At 41.2% G+C, this 25794-nt stretch overlaps 1 protein-coding gene across 2 annotated transcripts in view; it reads right to left on the bottom strand.

Moving 5' to 3' along the window:
• Positions 1-25794, bottom strand: part of lhx3 (LIM homeobox 3) — a 158178-nt gene that overhangs the window by 7829 nt on the left and 124555 nt on the right. For both annotated transcript variants that reach the window (XM_041194123.1, XM_041194126.1), the window contains 2 exons: positions 6748-6950; positions 826-977 (listed from right to left, as the gene is read on the bottom strand). In XM_041194123.1, coding sequence (XP_041050057.1) covers positions 826-977; positions 6748-6950 — 355 coding nt within the window. The remainder of the gene's footprint in view (positions 1-825; positions 978-6747; positions 6951-25794) is intronic.

Below are 25794 nucleotides of genomic sequence, written 5' to 3'. Positions count from 1 at the left end.
TGAGCATTAGTGTAATAACACTGCTGTCCTTTCTACCATTGCCGTAGTGTTCACTGAAAGCTGCCAACGTGGATAATGGACTTCCTTCTCAGGCAGGTGGATTCATTTAGATAAGTAGACAGCAGGAAGTCCTTCCCCTCGGGTCATAGACACAGATAGAATCATCGAAAGATACAGCACAGTAGGAGGCCATTTAGGCCATTATACCCGTGCCAGCTCTTTGGTAGAGCTATCAATTAATCAACCCCACCCCTGACCTTTCTACATCGTTCTGGGAAAAGAAAATTCCTCCAAGTATTTACCCAATTCTCTTGCAAAAGTTACAATTGAATCTGCAGGCACCATCCTTTCAGAAATCGCATTCCAGGTCATATCAGCTCCCTGCATTAAACGAATCTCCCCTCTGATTCTTTTGCCAATTATCTTCAATCTGTGTGCCCCTATTACTTACTGACCCTGCTATCAATAGGAACAGTTTCTCCCGATTCACTCATCAACATAAAGTGGAAATCATTTCACGCCTGTTTAAAAGCGGCAATGCAACTCTTACCTTTCTCGCACAGCTCCATTGCTCATTCAGTTGCTGTTATTAGTTATGTGGTGTCGGATGAAACCACATCGGGAGATGAATTCATAAGATTCATAGGACCATTCGGCCCATTTTGCCTATGTCTGCTCTTTGTGCTTTGTCCCCTACATTAGTTCTAAGCAGGGGCCAGCAACACTGGCCTCTCTCCTTGTGGACCTTTGTATTTTCCGTTTTCTCTCCTCTCCTTTCACACTTCCAGCAGTTAAGAGTTTTAAAAAGAGCGAGTGTTTTCATACCTGGACCACACGCATGTCCAGCCCAGTCTCAGAGGAAAGCTGTTCTCGGACATGGCGAGCTGGTTTCGGGGAGTTGTTATAGGCGTTCTTCAGAGTTTCCAACTGCTTGGCAGTGATCGTGGTTCGTGGCCTCTTGGCGTTGGTTTCTGCTTCTGAAAGTAAATGAAAAGGCCAATCCCGTGATCAGAGTAAAGTGTGCGCAATGAACTGGGGTAGGCTGGTTTCTTCCAGAGCCTGCTTAACAATCAACTGCAATGGACCACAACAGTCTAGATGGAACGGGATTGGGGTGGGCTTACAGGAAGAGGATAAACATTTTGTGCGTTTGTTTGGGTGACTGGATGAAAGTGTCTATCAGAATGTGCTTGGCGGGTTTTTCTGGGCGTGCGGCTATGAACAAGCCTCTGTGTGAGTATTTATGAATTTATGTGTACATGCATATGTTTTATATGTTAATATGTTTTTTTTATTTCACAAACTGTGTTTTCAACAAATTGGAAATCAGACTGAATGATGTATTGCAAAAGATGACAGTTATATTAAAGCCTAGAAATGTGAACTTTATTGCCTCAAAACTATATAAATTATTTTTTCATATACTGTTCACAACTGTCAAGTGCACATCCGAAGTTATTAAAGTTGAGATTTGTGTGAGGACTTTATAGACACGCTGTGTGTATACGCTGCTCTCTCTTACTACAGTTAATACACTTCTCATCTCCCGTTATGTCATAACAGAATGAAAAAAAAAGGACCAGTGTTGTATCAGTACACTCTAGATTAAAAGGAAATATTAAAAAACCAAGTCTTCATCCTCCAGATCCTTGTTTCAATTACATCTATAACTGGTCAATTTCATGTTTTGTTGAAAAAAGACACGTGTCAAAGCTTTTTGTCTTGCACTTATCAGGACACTCGCAAGAATGCCAATATAGGGGAAAACAATTTACACTGTATGCGAAGAGTGTGCTAATTGGTTGGCAAGTGGCATTGCCATGGAGAATGCACCACTGATGGTGACTGACAGTTAATGGCCAAGCATTTTAATGACACCATGTATGCCCAATTAGATGGTGTTGCCATGGGATTTCTTCTAGGCCCAGCTCTCACAAACGTCTTTGCTGCATTCCGTGAGAAATGTGTCTTCAATGGAATGACACCTAACCTTCTACCCCTCGCATATTTCTGATATTTGGATGATACATTTGCTACATTTAAACCCACAGCTGAATGTAACAATCTCCTTAGTTGTCTTAATGGGCTCGATCCTGCGCTCAAATTCACCTTTGAAATGGAGCAGCCAAATGAACTCCCCTTCCTTGACATGCTTGTTGAGAAATCTGCCAGGGGATTCTCTACCACGGCCCACACAAGCCTACCTCCGCTAGTCAATATACAGGAGTTCTTACAGTTCCACATGCAATAAAATTGGTCTTATCAGCAACTTTGTAAAGAGGGCCGGAGCCATTTGCTCACCATACAAGCTTGATGCTGAAATAAGGGCATCAAAGACATCCTGCAGGATAATGGCTACCCTGACCAGATCATTTCACGCTGTATATCGCGTAAACTCATGAATGGGCCTAAGGCCCTCACTTTCAGTCCAGAAAGTGCCCAGTCTACCTCAGATTACCCTAGAAGGGTAAGGTATCTCAACAATTATAGCAACAGGTGAAGCTAGCTGTTTCCCGCTGCTACTATACAGTAGCAACACGAGTGGTATTTGCCACTAACAGGATGCTGCCATCAAGCCAAAAAGACAATTTGCCTATCACACAAATGAGTATTGTGGTATGAGAATTTCAGTGCCAGTGTGATGCCATACGTCCCAAAGACTGGCAGATAATATTAAACAGCATGCCCCAGCCGCTACTCACAATGGGCAAGGTACAGACCCTACTCAACCAGCCGTAATAAAAACAAAAAACTGCGGATGCTGGAAATCCAAAACAAAAACATAATTATCTGGAAAAACTCAGCAGGTCTGGTAGCATCAGCGGAGAAGAAAAGAGTTGATGTTTCGAGTCCTCATGAACCTTCAACAGAACTTATCTTTCTTTACAAGGAGAGGGAAATATAAGCTGGATTAAGGTGGGGGGGGGGGGTGGAGAAGTGGAGGGGAGGTGTTAGGATAGGAGCAGATCATCAAAAGATGTCACAGACAAAAGAACAAAAGAGCACAGAGGTGTTGAAGTTGGTGGTATTATCTAAACGAATGTGCTAATTAAGAATGGATGGTAGGGCACTCAAGGTACAGCTCTAGCGGGTGTGGGGGCAGCATAAAAGATTTTAAAATAATGGAAATAGGTGGGAAAAGAAAAATCTATATAAATTATTGGAAAAAAAAAACAAAAGGAAGGGGGAAGAAACAGAAAGGGGTTGGGAATAGAGGAGGGAGCTCAAGACCTAAAGTTGTTGAATTCAATATTCAGTCCGGAAGGCTGTAAAGTGCCTAGTCGGAAGATGAGGTGTTGTTCCTCCAGTTTGTGTTGGGCTTCACTGGAACAATGCAGCAGGCCAAGGACAGACATGTGGGCAAGAGAGCAGGGTGGAGTGTTAAAATGGCAAGCGACAGGGAGGTTTGGGTCATTCTTGTGGACAGACCGCAGGTGTTCTGCAAAGCGGTCGCCCAGCTTACGTTTGGTCTCTCCAATGTAGAGGAGACTGCATTGGGAGCAACGGATACAGTAGACTAAGTTGGGGGAAATGCAAGTGAAATGTTGCTTCACTTGAAAGGAATGTTTGGACCCTTGGACGGTGAGGAGAGAGGAAGTGAAGGGGCAGGTATTACATCTTTTGCGTGGGCATGGGGAGGTGCCATTGGTGGGAGTTGAGGAGTAGGCGGTGATGGAGGAGTGGACCAGGGTGTCCCGGAGGGAGCGATCCCTACAGAATACCAACAGGGGGGGTGACAGGAAGATGTGTTTGGTGGTGGCATCATGCTGGAGTTGGCGGAAATGGCGGAGGATGATTCTTTGAATACGGAGGCTGGTGGGGTGATAAGTGAGGACAAGGGGGACCCTATCATGTTTCTGAAAGGGAGGAGAAAGCGTGAAGGCAGATGCGCGGGATATGGGCCGGACACGGTTGAGGGCCCTGTCAACGACCATGGGTGAAAAACCTTGTTTAAGGAAAAAGGAGGACATGTCAGAGGAACTGTTTTTGAAGGTAGCCTCATTGGAACAGATGCGACGGAGGCGAAGGAACTGAGAGAATGGGATGGAGTCCTTACAGGAAGTGGGGTGTGAGGAGCTGTAGTTGAGGTAGCTGTGGGAGTCGTTAGGCTTGTAATGGATATTGGTGGACAGTCTATCACCAGAGATTGAGACAGAGAGGTTAAGGAAGGGAAGGGAAGTGTCAGAGATGGACCACGTGAAAATAATGGAGGGGCGGAGATTGGAAGCAAAATTAATAAATTTTTCCAAGTCTCGATGAGAGCATGAAGCAGCACCGAAGTAATCATCAATGTAGCGGAGAAAGAGTTGTGAAAGGGGGCCAGAGTAGGACTGGAACAAGGAATGTTCTACACACCCCATAACGAGACAGGCATAGCTGGGGCCGATGCGGGTACCCATAGCCACACCTTTTATTTGGAGGAAGTGAGAGGAGTTGAAGGAGAAATTGTTCAGTGTGAAAACAAGTTCAGTCAGACGGAGGAGAGTAGTGGTGGATGGGGATTGTTCGGACCTCTGTTCGAGGAAGAAGCTAAGGGCCCTCAGACCATCCTGGTGGGGGATGGAGGTGTAGAGGGATTGGACATTCATGGCGAAGAGGAAGCGGTTGGGGCCAGGGAACTGGAAATTGTTGATGTGACGTAAGGTGTCAGAGGAATCACGGATGTAGGTGGGAAGGGACTGGACAAGGGGAGAGAGAAGGGAGTCAAGATAACGAGAAATGAGTTCCGTGGGGCAGGAGCAAGCTGACACGATCGGTCTACCAGGACAGTTCTGTTTGTGGATTTTGGGTAGGAGGTAGAAGCGGGCCGTCCGAGGTTGGGCAACTATCAGGTTGGAAGCTGTGGGAGGAAGATCCACAGAGGAGATGAGGTCAATGACAGTCCTGGAAACAATGGCTTTATGTTCAATGGTGGGGTCATGGTCCAGGGAGAGGTAGGAGGATGTGTCTGCGAGTTGATGCTCAGCCTCCGCGAGGCAGAGGTCAGTGCACCAGACAACAACAGCACCACCCTTGTCAGCGGGTTTGATAACAATTTCAGGGTTGGAGAGAATGGAGTGCAGTAAGTTCAGAGAGAGAGAGATTAGAATGGGTGAGAGAAGCAGAGAAATTGAGACGACTAATGTCATGCCGACAGTTCTCAATGAAAAGATCAAGAGAAGGTAAGAATCCAGAGGGAGGGGTCCAGGTGGAGAGAGAATATTGGAGGTGGGTAAAAGGATCCGTTGAACGGGAGAGGACTCCTGCCCAAAGAAGTGAGCCCGGAGACGAAGACGGCGGAAGAAGAGTTCAGCACTGTGCCGAGCCCGAAATTCATTGAGATGAGGGCATAAGGGTATGAAATTAATTCCTTTGCTGAGCACTGAACGTTCAGCATCGGAAAGGGGAAGGTCAGGGGGTATAGTGAATACACGGCTGGGGTTGGGATTGGAAGATGGGGTGGGGATGGAGGGACAGGCCGGGGTGGAGGGTCCTAGATGGGTGTTGGTGTCGATGAGTTGTTGGAGCTTGCGTTCCTTAGCACTTGAGAGAAAGAGAAAAAGTTTCTTGTTGAGGTGTCGGATGAGACAAAGAATAAAATGAAACTGGGGGCACGCGCAGCTTTGAAAAAGGGTACGGCGGTGCTGCTGGAGGGAGAGGTCGAGTGTGTTCATATGGCGGCGCATGGCACTGAGTGTGGATCTCAGAATGTGATGGGAACAACAGTCCGAGGAGTGTTGTATGTCCCGAAGATACCTGTAATCCTGGGTGGGTTCGAAACATGAGGGGTGGAATTTCAGTTGAAATTCACGTGGGGTAAGTCGGAGACGGAGACAGTCACTGAGAAAGGAGATATGGCTGTGAAAGCGGGTTTTAGTAAACACCTTGTCAAACACCAGGAGAGAAATGGAAAGCAATGAAGGTGAGCAAGGCAAAAGAGAGTACGGAAATCTTGTCGCAGAGACGAACAGAACTTCTTCAAGGTAGGCGTTTCTTGAAGAGCAGTGGCAGTCAATTAAACACAGAGATAAAAACAAAAAACCAACCAGCTACCCAACCAGCCCGTGCTTGCAAAACTCAAAACACAGTAGATGTGATTCCGCGATTGGACAACATTTGCTGAATAATCCTCAGTGTGCTAAGAATTACGCTGACAACCAATTTAAGATTGTCAGTTGGGCTCACAGTTTGGTGCATTTGCATGTACTGGATGCTACATATATTAATTCACAGGGCCCTGTTCTTTGCGGACAGAAAGAACATGTATATAGATTGTGCCTGTTTCAGCTAAACAAAATAAGTGACAGCCATTTGCTGACTCATTCCTCAGGGCAATGCCTTGGCCAACCAGAGTCAAGCTGCTTGGTTTAAATTTCAAACATTGTGTGGTGGTTAACTGTCAGTCACCATTAACTGGCGCATTCTCCATGGCGACGCCACTTGCCAACCAATCAGCATTCTCTTCACATAGAGTATAAATTGTTGTTTTCCCCCTTATATTGGTATTCTTGTGAGTGTCCTGATGAGCGCAAGATGAAAAGCTTAGACATCTCTTTTTTCAGCAATAATCAAGTTCTGTACCACCAAAGGACAATTTCATGTTAATAGTAATTTCTGTTAATTAAGTGTGATTTGACTGCAGGCCTATTAATTACAGCAAGAAATTAAATCTGCATATTTAATGTTATTGTATTTGGAAGTTAAGGAGTAATGTAATGGTTCTCTGTTTTAAAAATGCTTTGGGGAAGGGGGAGGGGTGTAACTCACCTCTTTGTTTTGCCGCCTCATAGTCTCCCTTACAGACCAGTCTGCTGTCTTCCATGAGGTAAAATTCATCACCCGTGGCTAGTTGACGTTTGCATACGATGCAGGCAAAACACTGCAGGTGATACACGAAATCCTGAGCCCTGCGGACCACCTGGGTAGGAGGGATCCCCTGCTGACAAGCAGCGCATTTCCTACCAAATCTCCTGCAACAGCCAAGAAGAAAATGTCTCAAAAGAACTGAATCTAGGTTCTCGTTCCGACTACAGGATGGGAATAGGACTGAGTGATCTTACTTCCACGGTTACCCACGTATCAATCAAAGCTGCTATGACAGAACTAAGTTCTCAGGATCTTATTTCCTGCACTAATATAGATTCACCACTTAAAGAGTAACAGACCATATAGTGACACACATGCACATATATTCTCTATTAGTAGGGTTAGCCAGGCATATAATGTGTAAAGCAGTGTAGTGCACACTTTGAGATTGTGCATTGGCAAATATCCAGATATCATCCCTGTGGTTGCTGACCTACACCGGCTCCCAATTGAGCCATATCTTGATTTAAAAATTCTCAACCTTGTTTTCAAATGCCTCCACAGCCTCACCCATCCACATCTCTGTAACCTCCTCCAGTCCCACAATCCTCTCAGCTATCCACATTCCACTAATTCTGGCCTAAAGTGCACCCTAATTATAATTGCTCCACCAGTTGCCTAGGCACTGAGCTCTTGAATTCCCCCCACCCCCCCTCCGCCCCTCTCTACCTCACATTTCTCCTTTAACACACTCCTTAAAACCTATCTAATTGACCAAACTTCTGGTCATCTGACCTAATATCTCCTGATGTGGCTCAGAGTCATATTTTGTTTTAGAATGCTCCTGTGAAGCAGCCTTGGGTTTTATTACATTAACGGTGCTATATAAATATAAATTGTGGTTGATGTTTTATGTATTATGTTCAGTTATACAATGAATATATAGTGCGTGCAGTAAATCCTGTACACAAATACTCAGCTAGTTCCTGCCCTCAGCACTGGAAGCAGGAGCTCTACATAAAATATAAGCAAAATGCTGCGGATGCTGGAAATCTGAAATCAAAACAGAAAATTCTGGAAAAACTCAGTAGGTCTGGCAGCACCTGTGGAAAGAGGCAGAGTTAATGTTTTGAGTTGAATGACTCTTCTTTGGAACTGTTCCCAATCAATTTTGAAGAAGAAATTTGACTCAAAGTGTTAACTCTGTTTCTCTCTGCACAGATGCTGCCAGACCTGCTGAGTTTTTCCAGCACTTTGTGTTTTTAGTATGCTATACATAGAATGTCTACAAAGCATAGTTGGCAAAATAAATATACTGTAAATAATTGATGCCCACAGGCAATATACACAGTTAGACAAAAATGTACAGAACTCTGATAGGTACCACACCCAAAATGAATATATAAATGAGAGAGACAAAGTGATAGTGTACAGAGACAGATAAATAGGTACAGTGCCCCAAGAGATAAATACAGTATCCAGATGGATAAACAGATACACTACTCCATAAGATAGATACTGCAGCCCAATAGGTAAATTGTTATGGCATCCAGAGAGATGAATAGATACAGTATACTGGTATAGGAATGTGGACATCACTAATTGCCCTTAAGCAGGCAGTGATGAACCATATTTTCAAATTGTTGATGTCCATAGGTAGATACACTCAAAATACAGTTAGGTAGATCATTCCTGTATATTGGTCCAGTAACAATTAAGGAACAGCGATATATTTCCAAGTCAGGATGGCGCACAACTTGGAGGGGAATTTCCAAGTTATGGTATTCTCATGTATCTGCTGCCCTTGTCTTTGGTGGTAGAGGTCACAGGTTTAGAAGGTGCTGTTGAAGTTGCCTTCGTGAGTTTTGGCTGTGTATTTTGTACATGATATACACTGTTGCCATGGTGTGCCCATAGTGAACAGAGTGAATGCATGAGGTGGTGAAGGGGCTGCCAATCAAGCAGGCTGCTTTGTCCTAGACAGTGTCGAGCTTCTTGAGTGTTGTTGGAGCTGCACTCATCCAGACAAGTAGAGAATACTCCATCACTTGTGCCTTGTAGGTGGTGGACAGGCTATGAAAAATCATGGGGTGAGTTACACACTGCAAAATACCCAGCTTTTGACTGTATCTTGTAGCCACCATCTAGTTAAGTTTTTGGTCAATGGTGACCTCCAGGATTTAGATGGTGGGCATTAAATGATCGTGGTTCCATTGGAAGTTAAGGAGTATGACTAGACTCTCTTTTGTTTGAGACAGTCATTACCAGGCACTTACCTGGCCACTTATCAACCCAAACCAAAATGTTGTACAGATCATGCTGCATGCAAGCACAACTGTTTCATTAGCTGAGAAGTTGCAAGAGGAATTTAACAATTGGTGAATAAATATAGACAGAGTAGCCAGAGAGATAATTAATCATGGTACCTAGAGAAGTAACTTGATGCACTACCCAGAGAGATGCAGTGCCCAGCAAGATAAATGGGCACTCCACCCAGAGAGATTAAACGATAGTGTACCTATATAACAAGTGACTTAAGCAGGCATAGAATGCAGATGGATAAATACATATTGTATCCAGATAGCTGAATGGATACAACACCAGAGAGATAAATAAATATATGTACCAGTTAAATAAAGAGTTACATGTACCCAGAAAAAATAGACTCAGTACACAGTGAGATAAATACAATAGCTTAAGAGTTAAATAGATATTGCACTAAGAGAGATGCCTGGTTACTGGACCACAACAGATAAAGATATATTACTGAGATATTTCATTATACATAGTTAAATAGAGGATAATATATAAATGACACAAGAGATAAATAAATACTGTGCCTAAAGTGATAAATAGGCACCGTACACATACAGACTAATATATAATGTATCTTGATAGATATAAATAGATACAGTTCCCTGATGGATAAATAGATATATTATCCAGACAAATAAACTGATACAGTGCCCAGATAGATACATAGCTGCCTTTCTAGTAGGCAAAAAGCTACAGTACCCAGATAGATAAATAAATTAAATAAACAAATAGCTAAATACTTAATATACTCATATAGTTAAACAGATATTTATCCCAATCAATAAATAGATACAGTATCCTAATGGTTACACAGATCATGTACCCAGAGAGAAAAATTGATAGATATAGCATCCTAATACAGCAGCCTACTGATAAATACAGGTAAATAAACAGATATTTTACTCAGAAAGACGAACAGATACCATCCCCGGATAGATAGATACATTAGCCAGAGAAATAAATAAATACAGTATGCACATGGCGAAATATCATCAGGGCACAGATGAATTCATAGACCCTATACCTAGATAGATAAACAGACACAATCCTCAGTGACATTCACATAAATAGATATTGTACCCAGATAAATAACCAGATACCATACTCAGTGATTTAAAATGGACGTTATATCCAGATAGACAAAGAGATACATTATCCAGTGACTTAAATAGCTATTGCATCCAGGTATATAAATAGATATTGGGTAGAATTTTATGCCAATGGGATTTTATGGTCCTGCCAAAGTCAATGGAGCTTCAAATGGCTCACCACATGTTACAGCCCTGTCCTCATCATGATGGGGTGGTAAAATTCCAGCCAATGTATACCACTAGTACATCGTTCCTGTGTGCAAGTAGATAAATACTCAGAGAAATAATTTGATTCTGTAAGATGATAAATTAATCTGTACTGTACTCAGTAAAATAAATAGATACAGCACCCAGATAGATTAATAAATATTATAACCAAATGGATAAATAAATACAGTATGCAGATAGATAAATTAATACATTCCCAGAGAGATAAATAAATAAATTCCTAGACAGGTAAGTACATTCAATATTCAAAGAGATAAATATATACTTTACCCTGACAAATAAATAGATACAGCATGCAGATAAATCAATAGATATTGTACCCATAGAAAAAAATAGATGCACTTAAATGGATAAATAGAGTACCCAGAAAGACAATGTATATAGTCCCAGATAGATAAATTAATACCGTGCTCTCAAAGAAAAATTGAAACAGTACTCAGTAGAAGAATGGATGTTATGCCCAGATGGATAAAGAGATAATGCTCAGAAACATAGAGTATCCAGAGAGATAGACACAGTATGCAGATAAAGACATAATATACCCTAATAGATAGATAGACACTGTACACAAATAGATGAATAAATCCTGTACTGCTTATTTATCTGGGTACAGTATCTATTTATGTATCTAAATAGACTATGCAGTGATCAAATGTGATACAGTTTCAATGTATGTCTCCATGTACTGTATCTAAGTATAGGATCTATGAATCTACCTGTACACATATCAGTAAATGTATACAGTACCCAGAGAGATAGATAGGCACTATGGCTTGATAGGTAAATAGAAATAGCACTCAGGTAGATACTTATATCCTTTCCCCAGGTAGATAACATGTATACTCAGTTAGTTCTGTACTCAGATAGATAAATAGATCGAGTAGCCGGGGGATAAATAAATGAACAGGTATGGAAAGCAGATAGATAGACCCTAGACCCAGGTAGATAAATAGATACAATATTCAGATAGATAAATAGATGTGGGATACAGATAGATAAGTATACATTGTTACTAGATAGATAAATAAATACAGCTTCAAGCGATATTTAGATACTGTACCCAGAAAGATAAATAGATTCTGTACACAGACAAATATTGGACATGGCTAAATAGATTGAGCATTCGTACAGATAAATAGATACTGTACCAAGATGGATTATTAGATAGAGTCCCAAGCTAGCTATATAGTTACTATACCCAAATCGACAAATGGATACAGCACCCAGCTAGATAGATAGATACAGCACCCAGACAGATAAATAGATTCTCTGGTCCAGATAGATACAGCATCCAGACAGATAAATAGGTACTCTGTCCAGATAGTTATAGTACCCAGACAGTTAAATAGATAATATATACATATAGATACAGCGCCCATATAGATGAAGAGATACAATACACATATATAAATAGGTACTGTACCAAGATAAACAGATATAATACACAGAGGCAGACATTGAAGCTGTTTCTTGTTGGATAACTACATAGTCTACTCAGATATATAAATAGATACTATACCCAGATAGTGATACAAATAGATAAAGCACTGAAACATAAACAGATGCATTACTCAGCAATTTTATCCAGATGGACAAATAGATGCTGTATGCAAGTAGATAAATACATAGATTACACTGGTACTATAACAAAATAAATATATCAAAACTTTATTGAATTAGATAAATAGCTGAAGTACACAGATGGTTAAATAGATATTGTGTCCAGATAGATAAATAAATACATGCACAAAGATAAATTAATAGATACAGTACCCATACAAATATATACAGTCCCAGGTAAATAAATTCACACTGTGCTCTCAGAAAAATAGATGCAGTATTCAGAAAAATAAGTAGGTAATGTTCCAAATAAATAAATCGAAACAATATTTAGACAAATATTGTACCCAGATAGATAAATAGATACTTAAGTACTGTACCCATTAGATGAATATATAATGTACCCAATTAGTTACATGAGTACTGTACCAAGAGTAATAGACAGACAATATGCTATGATAGATAAATAGATACCCAGATAGATACATAAACTGAGTATTCAGGTCAATAAATAGATACACTTAATACGATATGCTCAGACACTTAATTAGATATTGTTTCCAAGTAAATAAATAGATATATACCCAGTTAAATAAATACATTCCACACCCAGATAAACAAATAGATATAGTACTCAGGGAAAGAAATAAACAGATTGAGTATTAGATAGATAGATATTGTATACAGATAGATAAATAAGTACTGCACTCAGAGAAATAAAAACAATGCCTGGATGGATAAATAGACACATTAACCAATGAGACAATTATATACAATATGTAGATAGAAAAAAATAGATACTGCACCCAAATAAATACCCTACCCAGAGAAATATTCGCAGCCCCCCAGATGATGAATAGATACTGTGACCAAAGAGATAAATAGCTACAAAATACAAATGGATAAAGAGATACTGTAAATAGATAGATACATAAATGTAGTACACAGTTAAACTATTAACTGTATCCAGGTAGATAAATAAATACTATATCCAAATAGGGAAATCAATACATTACCCAGATACTTGTCAATAAATAGATACAACACCAGACAGATAGGAGTCAGATACTCAAATTGTTAAAGAGATACCGTACTCCAAAAGTTAAATAGAAACTGCACTCAGACAGGTAAATAGATACAAGAGTCAGATAGATAAATAGATACTACATCCATATAAATCAATAGATACTGTATCCAGATTGGTAAATAGATGCAGTTTACAGATCAATTAGGAGTTACAATATCCAGTCAGAGAAATGTATACAGTGTTCTGATAGTGAAGGAGGTATAGCACCCAGATAACTACATACACTACAGAATAAATTATAATGGGGAATAAAGAAATGGCAGGGATGTTAAACAAATACTTTATACTTGTCTCTACTGTAGAAGACAGAGAAAGTTAAGAATATTGTTGTTAGTAAAGAAACAGTATTGGAGAAATTAATGGCACAAAAAACCAACAAGTTCCCTGCCTCTGATAGCCTAGGCCCTAGGGTTTAAAAGAAGGTAGGTATCAAGATATTGGATGCGTTGGTTTTGATCTTCTATATACAATGGACCTGCAATATACCCTAGAATTTAAAAGAAACAAAGGTGATCTAATTGAAGCATATTAAGTCCTTCAGGCAGGATAGATGTCACGATGTTTCCCCTGCCTGGGAAATAAGGAACTAGAGATTTCAGGGCCAGAAAAAGTGTTTTGCCGTTTAGGACTGAGACGGGGAGAAATTTCTTCACTCTAGGGATAGTGAACCTTTGGAATTCTCTATCCCAGACAGCTCAGTCACGCTCAGGCATGGGGGTGCTCAGTCATTAAGCAAATTCAAATCAGAAATTGACAGGGTTTAGGATACTAACAGAATCAGGGGATATGGGGATAGGACAAGAAGCTGCAGCTGGGGTAGAAGTTCAGCCATTGAATTGCAGAGCAAGCTCGAGTGACTTTTAAAATTATTATTCATTCACGGGGTGTGGGCTTCGCTGGCTGGGCCAGCATTTATTGCCCATCCCTAGTTGCTCTTGAGAAAGGGTGGTGAGCTGCCTTCTTGAACCATTGCAGACCATGTCCAATGAATAGCCTACTCATATTCCTATTTCTATGCCCTCATGTACCAAGACAGAAAAATTGATACAGTACACTAATAGATGAATAGAAACTTTACTCTAATAGATACTTTACCCAGAAAGATCAATTGACATCATACACAGATTTAGTAATAAATAGAGTAGCCTAATAGATGAATAAATACTTTATCCTGCAAGACAATTAAATAGAGCACCCAGGATGATGAATAGATGGAGGACCTGAGATATAAATAGATTTAGTAGACAGATAGATAAAAAAAATAGTTATCCAGATATCCAATGTGGGATTCAACAAGGCCCGAACTGAGTACAGTGACCCTGATGCACAATTAACCCAAGCCTTTTCTTTCCAATACAGGCAGCAAGCAAAATACATGCTGGCTACTCCTTTACATGACTGCAGCATTCAGCCAGCAATGAGCAAAATTTTGAGAGGCTAGCATGACTTCAAGCTAGCCAACTTAAAGCCAGCTTGTACATCTTAAAAGGAGGTGGGAGGGGGTGTGGTGGGACTGGGATGCATTTTGGCTGCAACAGGTGCTGGAAGTGCTTCAGAAGTATGCCGAACTTTCAAGAAGAGTGACTATGCTGCAACAGGGGAGACAATGGACTCTGGAGCAGTACATTGGCAAGCCAACTAGGGATCGGGCTGTTTTGGATTTGGTGTTATATAATGAGAAAGGGCTAATTAATAACCTTGTTGTAAAGGAGCCTTCAGGAAATAGTGACCATAATATGATAGAATTTCGCATTAAGTTTAAATGCAATATACTTCATTCTGGAACTAGGGTCTTAAATCTGAAGAAAGGAAATTGTGATGGTATGAGGGGCAAGTTTGGGTCAAAGTGGGTCAGTAGGGCCAATGCCCTTAACAATTGTTTTGCCTTCAGAAACACATCCTGGTGTGGAGATTGCCAAATCCATTTATGGTTTTTTTTAAGCAATGCGTTTAACGGAGCCAGTACAGTTGATAGATTTGGGAGGAACCAGCCACAATAGTTCATCATGCCTAAGAAGCCCTTTAGTTCTGTAGTGTTTCTCGATGCAGGTGCCTCACAAATAGCCTTGACTTTTTCTTCCATGGGATCTTCCCTGTGTGTCTACCTTATGGCCCAAGTAAACTACCTCTTTGGCTTGGAAAAGACATTTTTCACTTCAAGCGCATCGCCACTTGTGAGAAGCGTTTCAGCACCTCCTTAAAATTAGCTAAGTATTCTTCGTCAGTTTGTCCAGTGACTAAGACATCATCTAGATAAACAATGACATGGGGCAGTTCCTGAAGCAGATTTTCCATGATATGCTGGAAAATAGCACACATCAATGAGACCCCAAAGGTTAGTCAAGTATATTGATACAATTCTTGATATGTATTGATGGTCATGAGTTCCTTAGAGCCTTCTTCCATCTCTACCTGCTGGTAGGCATGGCTCATGTCGTGTTTTGAATATGTGATGCCCCTTGCCAATTTTGAGTATAATTCATCAATCTTTGGTATCGGGTGTCTATCAAGTTTGGCCATTCTGTTTATAGGCACTTATGGTCACCACATAAGCGAACACTTGAGCCTGGCTTCAGTACAGGTACTATGGGTGCTGTCCACTCGGAAAATTGCACCGATTGTAAGATACCCAACTTTTCCAGCCATTTATCTTGGTCTATGTGGATTTTGGCTTGTAGCATACTTCTGTAACAATTCCTGTAGGTTTCGTGTTCTGATATGAAAAATCTCAGCCCATTGAAATTTAAATTTTTTTGAGCCAGTTGCAACCAATTAAACTGGGGCCTGCATCAGCTCTTACTATAAGGAGTAAATTTGTAGACTGATCCCCATACTACACCAGGACTTGATATATCCCTTTCACTCTTATTTCTTCGCCCATATATGTTTTTAATTTAGTGTCCGATTCTTCCAAACTTAAAGGATGGGCTCCTTTATTCAAGTGTTTGAACGTATGTTCCCCTATGACAGACATTGATGCCCCTGTATCGACCCCCATCTTGATGGGTTGTTCATTGACTCTAATAATTACCTGGATTGGCTCAGTTCTACCCACTTTCAGGTTGTATAATAAATAGATGTCAGATTTTGCTTCCTCTGGTTCTTCAACGAGACAGATTTCATGATTTTTACTTTTGTTTCTAAAATGCTGTCTCAGCCGATCTTTATAGCGCCGCATCGTGTGACCATTGCAGTGGCAGAAAAAGCATTCGATATTTCTGAACTGTCAATTGCCTGCAGGCTGCCTGGATGCATTTCTCTCATTAATGTTGTGGGTTTTCCCTATATTACTGTTGTTCTTCAATGGTATGTACGTCGTGGCCATTTCCCACCTTCCTGCAGAGTCTGACGTTCTTGCACCTTGTAGTCCTTCCCGCCCTACAAGATGGACAACGCCATTTTGTTTATCCCGAGTCTCTAACAGCGCTCTCCATGGCTGTTGCCAATTCTAATACCTTTCTGAAGTCTAGATTAGTTTCAGATAGCACTCACTTTTGAATAGCATCATCCCCGATTCCGCATATCGATCACACTCTCTACATGTCATTAATTGAAGTTCCGAACTCATAATATTCTGTTAATCCCTTTAAAGCAGCTACATAGCCAGTGATTGTCTCTCCTGGAAGCCTTATCCTCAAATTGAATTTAAACCGCTGCATAGTGACTAAGGGCTTTGGCTTCAGGTGGTTTTTTTTACAATGTTTACTAACTCGTTGAAAGTCTTTGTATCGGGGGTTTAAGTGGTGGGAGGGCTGCAGATCAGCCCAATGTTTTGCTCCCGCATGTGGACAAAAGAATCGTCCTCTTTTGTCCTCCCCCGTGATGTCATTAATGGTAAAGCAGAATGGTAGGCATTTGATGTAATGTAGTCATTGGAAACTGGGTCGAATGGTTCAAGATGCCCAAACTGCGGCACAATCGATGACTAAGGAGACTGAGCTTTCAAACAGCTTTCAAGATAGTAGCGAAGTAACGTAGCTGGCTTACGGCAGCTTTCTCGATTGCTGTCAATTGATCTGCTTTATCCTCGTTGCCAGTTTTATGTTTTTGGTTACCACGTTCGCTTTGTGTGGTGAACGCTAGCTGTGCCCTGATATTAACACATTAGTTGCTGCTTGAAACAATATAGGCAGAGAGACCGATTAACTGAACAAACACTGGTGGTTTATTGGAAGTAAGAACAGAGCACTAACACCACGTGTGCTTCTCCAATCCCCTCCAGCTCCAGACTGCCAATTACCCAAGAAACACCTGCTGTGTAGTGATTGGTCAATACAGTCACATAGTCAACTAACTACATTCTCTTAAAGGTGCACAGCACTCCACTTTACCACAGAGCCCAACATGGAAGTTCAAAGCCACAGTCAGTTTTACAGCCATCAGCAATGGTGCCCTGAGGCTGCAGGTCTATCTGCAACAGTTGTTAGATCTCAGTCAGCACCTCTTTAATGAAATGGAGATGTCACACACACTGTACCTCACTGAGGTTGAGATAGGAGAATTGCTGCCTGAAGGCTGCAATGTGGATATGACTTCATGCTGAGGTCTCTTCTCCCCCACCTCCTCCTCTTTTATCATGGAGCTCATCCTCCTCTCTGTTATTCTGCTCAATCTCCCTGTCATGCTGAACGTCAAGGGGCCTGAAACTACAGCACCCTGAATGGACACAAAAGGAACCCTTGAAGTGAGAACCAAGTCTTTCACCATGTTGCACATGACTCTTTGTAGACTTTGAAAATCAGATGAACTTATACTACTTCAACAACAGTCAGCAGAAGTCAATCAGCAACTAATCAGAAAGTGGTTCATCATCCTATTAAATAATAGTGTTCAGTGATAAAACAAAAACAGAATTACCTGGAAAAACTCAGCAGGTCTGGCAGCATCGGCGGAGAAGAAAGGAGTTGATGTTTCGAGTCCTCATGACCCTTTGACAGAACTAGGCAAATCCCAGGAAGGGGTGAAATATGGTCAGTGTTCAGTGATCCTTATTTCTGCTGAACACACGTTCAGCTGTGCAAGATTATGAGGGAGCATTAATTAGAGTGTTGAAGTGAAAAATGCCATCACTAGAGTCAAATCAATGTTATACACTGAGGGATGTCACAATCTGCCTAAAATGCATACTACAGACACACATTCCCACCAAACACATGGGGCTGCCTCTTACCTGTGTCAGGCAGGCTGGGCAGGAGCGGGTGGGGATGGGCACAGAGCTGATCACCACCCATGATCGACTGCGCATCACTATTTTTCACGGCCTGGCCAATTAAGGCCCGCCCAGCATAAAAGCGGCCTAATTTCATGCCTCAGGGTGATGAAAATTTTCATTAAACGATCTGAAAAATTATTTAAACGTGTCCTCGAATGTGACAGTGTCACATGAGCTGGGACATGTTTGTGCATTTCGCAAAATTTATTTAATTATTTTATTAAACTTTCAGGAAACCTCATCCTGCCCGTGGATGAGGCTTGCTGAAAAATCTGAAGGCTGTTAAGGTTGCACAGGCAGTGTTGTTAACAAGTTTAATTGGTTTTTTTTAATGGCCTCAATAGACCGTTGCCAGTTCAGCAGGTGCTCAGCCACCTCTGGTGCGTGCCTGCCAAACAAAATTTCTAAATGACACAGGATGATGTCAGGACGTACGCCCAACATCATCACGCGTCATTTTGCGCATCAACGTGTTGGACCCCCTCCCCCATGAGCTGGCGGCAATATTCTGGCCATGTACAATCTATGCAAAAAGGCAAACAACGTGGCCCACACCAGAGGTTTGTGCATGCAGTGAACGAGAGGACACAGATTTAAAGTGATTCGCAAAAGAAACAAATGTGATGTGAGAAAGAACTTTCTCACACCGCGAGTGGTTAAGGGTCTGGAATGCACTGCCTGGAAGTGTGGTGGAGGCAGGTTCCATTGAGGCATTCAGGAGGGCATTAGATGATTATTTGAATAGAAACAATTGTGCAGCGTTACAAGGAAAAGGTAGGAGAATGGCACTAAGTCATAATGCTCATTTGGAGAGCTGGTGCAGACAGGATGGGCCAAATGGCCTCCTTCTGCATCATAACAATTCTGTGATCCTGTAATTCAGTGCAGATGCCACATTGGGCCACCTATCACGCTAAAATTACTGGTGCTACACAATGAAATTTTGTGGTCATTGTACCCAGAGAACTAATAGAAATATGGTAGCATAGTGATTATGTTACAGCACCAGTAGCCCAGAAGCCTGGACTAGTGATCCAGAGATATGAGTTCAAATCCCACCATACTGTTTGAAAATTTAATTTCAGCTAATTAAATAAATCTGGAATAAAAAGCTTGCATAAATAATGGTGATGATGAAACTGCCGGATTATCATCAAAAAACCTGGCTCACTAGCATCCCTTTAGGTAAAGAAATTAGCCATCCTTAACCAATTTGGTCTTAATGAATCCAGGCCCACAGCAATGTGGTTTATTCTTAAGTGCCCTCTGAAATTTTCTCTCAGTTATATTCAAGAAGGTGGCTCAGCACAATGTTTACAAAAGCAATTTGGACTGAGTGATATGGGCTGCTGGCTTTACCAGTGGTGCCTACAACCTGTTAATGAATAAAAAAATACTGCGCCCAGATAGGTAAATAGAAACAGTTCCTGATAAATAAGTAGACACTGTAGTCAAAGAGATAAATAGATGCAAGATCCTGATAAATAAATAGATGCAGCATTCAAATAAATAAATCAATACTGCACCCAGCTCGATAAATACATTTTTTACTCAAGTAATAGTCGATCTCATGTAAAAGTTAATCCCTGACATTTGGCCATAAAATCCTTAATTTTTAATATAACTCATGTATAAGTCTACCCTAGTTTTCGGGAGATAGTAGAACAACATATTTTTCCAGGTTTTTTGGTATACACGCCACACCAAAATAGTGTAAACATGAGTTACTACAGCTAATTATAATTTCCAGCTGTTACAGTCATCTTACCAAAACTATTAGATTACATACACTTTAATCATAATACCCCCTGACACCACAGTCCATGTGACATCTTATAAAACTACTTGAGATGAGAAATACTGTCAGTTATGAATCCATTCAGAGGGTGAGATGCCTGTTTTAGATTGGAAACTGGGTTTCCACCAATCCCACCCACTAAACCAACCAGGGTCCAAACATGAACAAAAGAGCTGACTTCCAGAGGTGAGGTGAAAGTGACTGCCGCTGATATCAAAGGCAGCAATTCTACAGGCATGGCATCAAGGAACGCTAATAAAATTGAAGTCAATGGGAATCAGAGAAAACTCTCCACTGGTTGAAGTCATATCTGGCACAAAGGAAGATGGTTGCAGTTGTTGGAGGCCAATCATCTCAGCTCCAGCTCTAGGAGTTCCTTAGGGTAGTGCCCTAGGCCCAACTATCTTCAGCTCCTTCATCAAGGACCTTCCCTCCATCATAAGGTCAGAAGTGGAGATGTTTGCTGATAATTGTACAATGTTCAGTTCCATTCTAAACTGCACAGCTAATGAAGCAGTTTGTGCCTGCATGCAAGAAGACCTGGATGACATTCAAGAGGTCCAATACTAACCAGGATAAAGCAGTCTGCTTCATTGGCACCCTGTCCATCATTTTAAACATTCATGCCTTTCACCCCTGGTGCATCATGACTGCAGTGTATACCATCTACAAGATGCGCTGCAGTAACTCACAAAGGCTTTGTTGAAAGCACCACCCAAACTCCTGACCTCTATCATCTAGAAGGACATGGGCATCAAGTGCATGGGAACAACCACCTCCTGTAGGTCCCCTCCAAGTCACACACCATCCTGGCTTGGAACGATATCACCATTCCTCCATCATTGCTGGGCCAAAATCCTGGAACTCCCTCCCTAACAGCACTGTGGGAATATGTTCAATACACAGACTGCAACAGTTCAAGAAGTTGGCTCACCACTTAGTTCTCAAAGGCAAATAAAGAGGGGCAATCAATGCTGATCTTGCCAGCAACAATCACAGTCCATGAGAGAATAGAAATAAGTAGATACATGTCTTGGGTTTATAAATCTGTATAATATCCCAATAGGAAAACAGCTAGAGTACCAAGATTAATTCTGGATAAATATAGCCAAAGAGATAAATTGATACAGCACCCCAAGAGAGAGATCGATATTGTACCCAATACTATTAGATTACATGCACTTTAGACACAGAAACAGACATCAGCATGCTAGGTATGGGATGGGAATGAAAGGAGAAGATAATTATTTGTTAAAAAAAATTCAAAAATTGAAAGCAGAAAATAATGGAAATACTCAGCAGGTCTTGCAGCACCTGTGGAGAGAGAAACAGAGTCAGCGTTTCATCTTTTATCAGAACTGGAAAAGTTTAGAGATGTAGTAGTTGTTGAGCAAATACAGAGGCAGGGAAAGTGGAGATGGGTGGACAGAACAAAAGAGAAGCTCCATGGCAGGCTGGAACATATCAGAGATAAATAACAGATGGGGTGATGGTGACTGGTAATAGGACAAGTGAAGAAACAAAAGATGAGTCTAGAGGAGGTGTGAATGTGCAAAACAGGGGGATCAGCTGCAGCTGTCTTTCAAAAGTAAAACAAAACCCATAAAGAAAAAGAGGCTGCATGCAGAGGTTATGATCTGAAACTGTTGAAAACAACATTGAGTCCAGAAGGCTATAAATGGCCTCAATAAAAGATAAGGTGCAGTTCCTCGAACTAAGGTTGAGCTCCATTGGAACAGTGTAGGAAGCTGAGTGCAGGGAATTCAGAGTGGGAATGCTGCAGAGAATCAAAATGACAGGTGACCGTAAACTCAGGGTCACACTTGAGGACAGAATAAAGGTGTTCACAAAGTAGACACCTAAATGGCATTTGCTTGTCCCAATGTGAGGAGAGGGCATTGTGTGCAGCAAGTGTAGTATATTGAATCGAAAGAAGTACAAGTAAATCACTGATTCACCTGGAAAGAGTGTTTAGGGCCCCAGACAACAGGGAGGGAGGTGGTAAAAGAGTAGGGGTCCTTTCTCTAACATGGGAAGGTGCAACGAGGAGTGGAGTGATGCCAGCTGGGACTCAATTGGCAGAACTCTCACTCCTGAGTCAAGACATTATCGGTTCAAGTTCCACTCTAGAGACTTAAGCACAAAGATCTCGGCTAACACTACAGTTCAGTATTGAGGGAGTGCCGCATTGTCAGAGGTGCCACCTTTTGGATGCAATGTTAAACCAAGGTCCCATGTGCCCTTTTAGGTGGAATAAGTGATCCCATGGAACTACAGTAAGTCCCCTTAAGTTGCCCTTTTTTTAAGCCACTTCACTTTCATTAGTCATTTAATGGGGCCAATATTCTGATTTAGCATCACGAGTTTTATTTTAAAGTTGTTTTCAGCTGTGCTTAACATAAGGCTGCATGACCCGATTTGCGCCAATTTTGACCAGCTTCTCCCACTCACTCCCTGACCTTTTCTCTCACTGCTGAACCTCCAGATTGTGACCTCTCCCACCCTCTGCCCCACCCTCTCGCTGCTGACCCTCCAGTTCATGACTTACCTCTTGCAAATCAAAGCTGTTCCATCTGCCTCTTGCCACTCATCTCCAGAGCCCTCACTCACAGCAAGGGTACAGGAGAGGGAAACAGTGAGTGAGAGAGTCACAGAGCAGCAGGTTCAGCAGGAGGACCAGCAGTGACAGGGAGGGCCAGAGAGCAGCAGAGACTGTCAGTCAGATGGTCACAGTGAGAAGGAAGACCAGGGGGCAGGACATGTGGAAAGTGGAAGGTTCAGGAAGCAGGATCAGCAGCGAGCAAGAACGACAGCAAGCCAGAGATAAATAGAAAGTTTTCTTATTTCTTTTAGATTTCAAAATTGATTTTAATTTTAAAAGTTATTTCATTTACCAATATATAAATTTAGCAATGTAAAGTTTTTCAACTTACAGGATATAGTACTTTAATGTTTTTTTTTCTACCAGGAAAGATCCTACAGAACCTAACACAGTTTTACATTGGTTTACATAGGAACATTTGATTTGCTTAGTCATTTCACTTAAAGTTGCATTTTTCAGGGGTGCAACTACAACTTTAATTGAGGACTTACTGTATCATGAAGGATGGAGAGTTATCCCCGTGTTCTTGTTAATATGCATCACTCAATCAACATCTCAAAGACAAATTAACTGGTCCTTATCATGTTACTGTTGGTGAGAGCTTGCTGTGTGCAAATTGGCTGTCACATTTCCTGCATTACAAAAGTACCTCAGTGCCTTTAAAGTGCTCTGAGAGATCCTGAGGTGATGAATTGCACCATATAAATGTATTTCTTTTTTGTTGTTGGGGTGATTGAGAAATGAACCAATAAATAAATAAAGCAACCAGATAGCTAAATAGATACAATACCAGATAAATAAATACAGTACTGGATATTTAAATATATACAATACTAGATAGATAAATAGATATAATACCTACCAGATAGCTAAGTAGATTCAATACCAGATAAATAAATACAATACTAGATAGATAAATAGATTCAATACCAGATAGATAAATAGATTTTAAAAAACAATCAGATAGATAAATACATACAATGATGCTGGATAACTGCATATTGTATACAGTATTGTATTTTATTGTACAATACTTGGATAGATAGAAGCAGTAGGCAGCAAGGTGGGTCCCTTAGGTGGGGATCATATTATTACTTTTTTTTTGGACACATCAAGTAGATCAGATACATTGTACGCACGCCCGTCTTCTGTCCTTACAATGTAAAGTATACATTTTTTTAATCTTTTTAGCATAGTAATTGATATGATAAAGTCGTTGCTTGATATGAGGCGCAGGTTTTCCGTTCCTATGAAGCGTCTTTGCCAGAAATGCTGATCTGTCTTTCTCTGAGATGAGGACTATCATCTGTGTTTTCAACAATTTCTGTTTAGAATTGCTGTATTTATTTTTTGCGTTTAAAAAAACACTACGTTTCCATGGCACGCTACACTGCTGTGCTCTGTAACACGCGCCCAATAACCTTACATAAAATCTTAAATTGTAACACCACCCCCCCGCCCACCATGTAAATTAAAATAAATTAAACCAGGCCTATCGTAAAACTAAATTTGATTGCTGGTTTACGCTGATCAACTATATTTAAATTAAACACGCTAACAAGTGCGAACTGTCAGGGAATATTGTTTAATGCCCTGTTTTTATTTTAATGAGAATCTTTTGGAATAATTAATCAAAACACACGGTCACTCCTGATGTCAGTGGTGTGCAGCCACTCACGGTGCGAAATGCATTTGCAGCTTAAACGGAAACAAATGTCGCCGCAGCACTGACATCCTGTGTGCTGCATTACTGATGCATTTACACTACAAAAAAAGTGCTGCATGTGAGATTTTACATTTCAACATTGAATATTAAACGCGGGTAATAAACTAACTCCAAAACATCAGCCCGTTAGACCAGCAAGATGAGGTCTCATTTAAACGAGTGAAACACACGTTTAAAAACAGAGATTTGGAAGAACTCTTAACATCTTTCACAGGTGGTCAGCTCGCAGCACAGATGCCAACATTTTCTGCCTCTATTTGGGGAGAACTTATTTTACATAAAGTGTCACAAAGTATCATGCATGTTGGGTGTAATTCACCAGGGTAGATTGAAGTTGGAATTACAGTTGGATGTTATGGAGGTAGCGTTCGGGCGCTAAAAGATCCAGTTGCCAAAGATCCAATGTCCTTTATCCACCTCGACTTTATTTGTTCATAATCAATTTCACTTTTTTTTAAAAAAAGGAAAGGTCTTCTCATGCCAGTTCTGTTTTCCCAGCTGGCTTATGTAAGAGGGGAAGGGAAGCAGCAGGAAAATTTTTTCCGAAAGATTCCTGTACCACTCCACATATTAAGAAGTCCCCCTGCCGAAATGTTAACATCGAGACATCGGTAAAAATATAAAGGACATTTTTTTCGCGGAGGGTGTGATAGCGAAGTCTAAGATAAAAGAGCAAATGGAAGTCAGAAGATGCAAGAACAGTTCAGTCAATTTCGGAAAAAGGCAAGTTTGGATCGGATCTCGAGTAAGGAACCCCCCGCCCCCCCCCACGAAAAAAATGGGTTTTCTTTATCATACTGAGTGATCTGCAGCCTATCCCCATTATGTCCCGACTTTAATTTATTTGTCAATTTAATGGTCGCCTGGTTTTAATGCTGTTTTTATTACCAATTTGTAACGGCGCGGTCACGTAGTGATCAATGTTACTGCTGTTACCGGGCAGTTTCACAACCGCGTTTTGATAGAGAAATATGAGCAGTGTTTGAGAGGAACGGTTTCTGGGATGACAGGATTGTTGTCGTATGAGGAGAGATTGAGCCAACTGGGTCTGTATTTTTTTTATTCATTCACGGGATGTGAGCTTCTGCTGACTGGGCCAGCATTTATGGCCCATCCCTAATTGCCCTTGAGAAGGTGGTGGTGAGCTGCCTTCTTGAAAGGCTGCAGTCCCTGTGGTGTAGGGACACCCACGGTGCTGTTCTGGTTAGGGCATTCCCTGGAGTTTAGAAGAATGAGAGATCTCATTGGAACCTATGAAATTCTGGACAGGTCTGGACTGGGGAAGGGCTGGATAGATTGGATGCAGGGATGATGTTTCCTCTGGCTGGGGCTGGGGTTGGGGGTATGGTCTAGAACAAGGGTTCACAGTCTCAGGATACCGGATAGAC

This window comes from Carcharodon carcharias, chromosome 8, assembly GCF_017639515.1.
Source record: "Carcharodon carcharias isolate sCarCar2 chromosome 8, sCarCar2.pri, whole genome shotgun sequence".
NCBI lineage: Eukaryota > Metazoa > Chordata > Chondrichthyes > Lamniformes > Lamnidae > Carcharodon > Carcharodon carcharias.
Note: the sequence above shows the minus strand (reverse complement) of the source record. Positions and strands in the feature narration are given on the sequence as shown.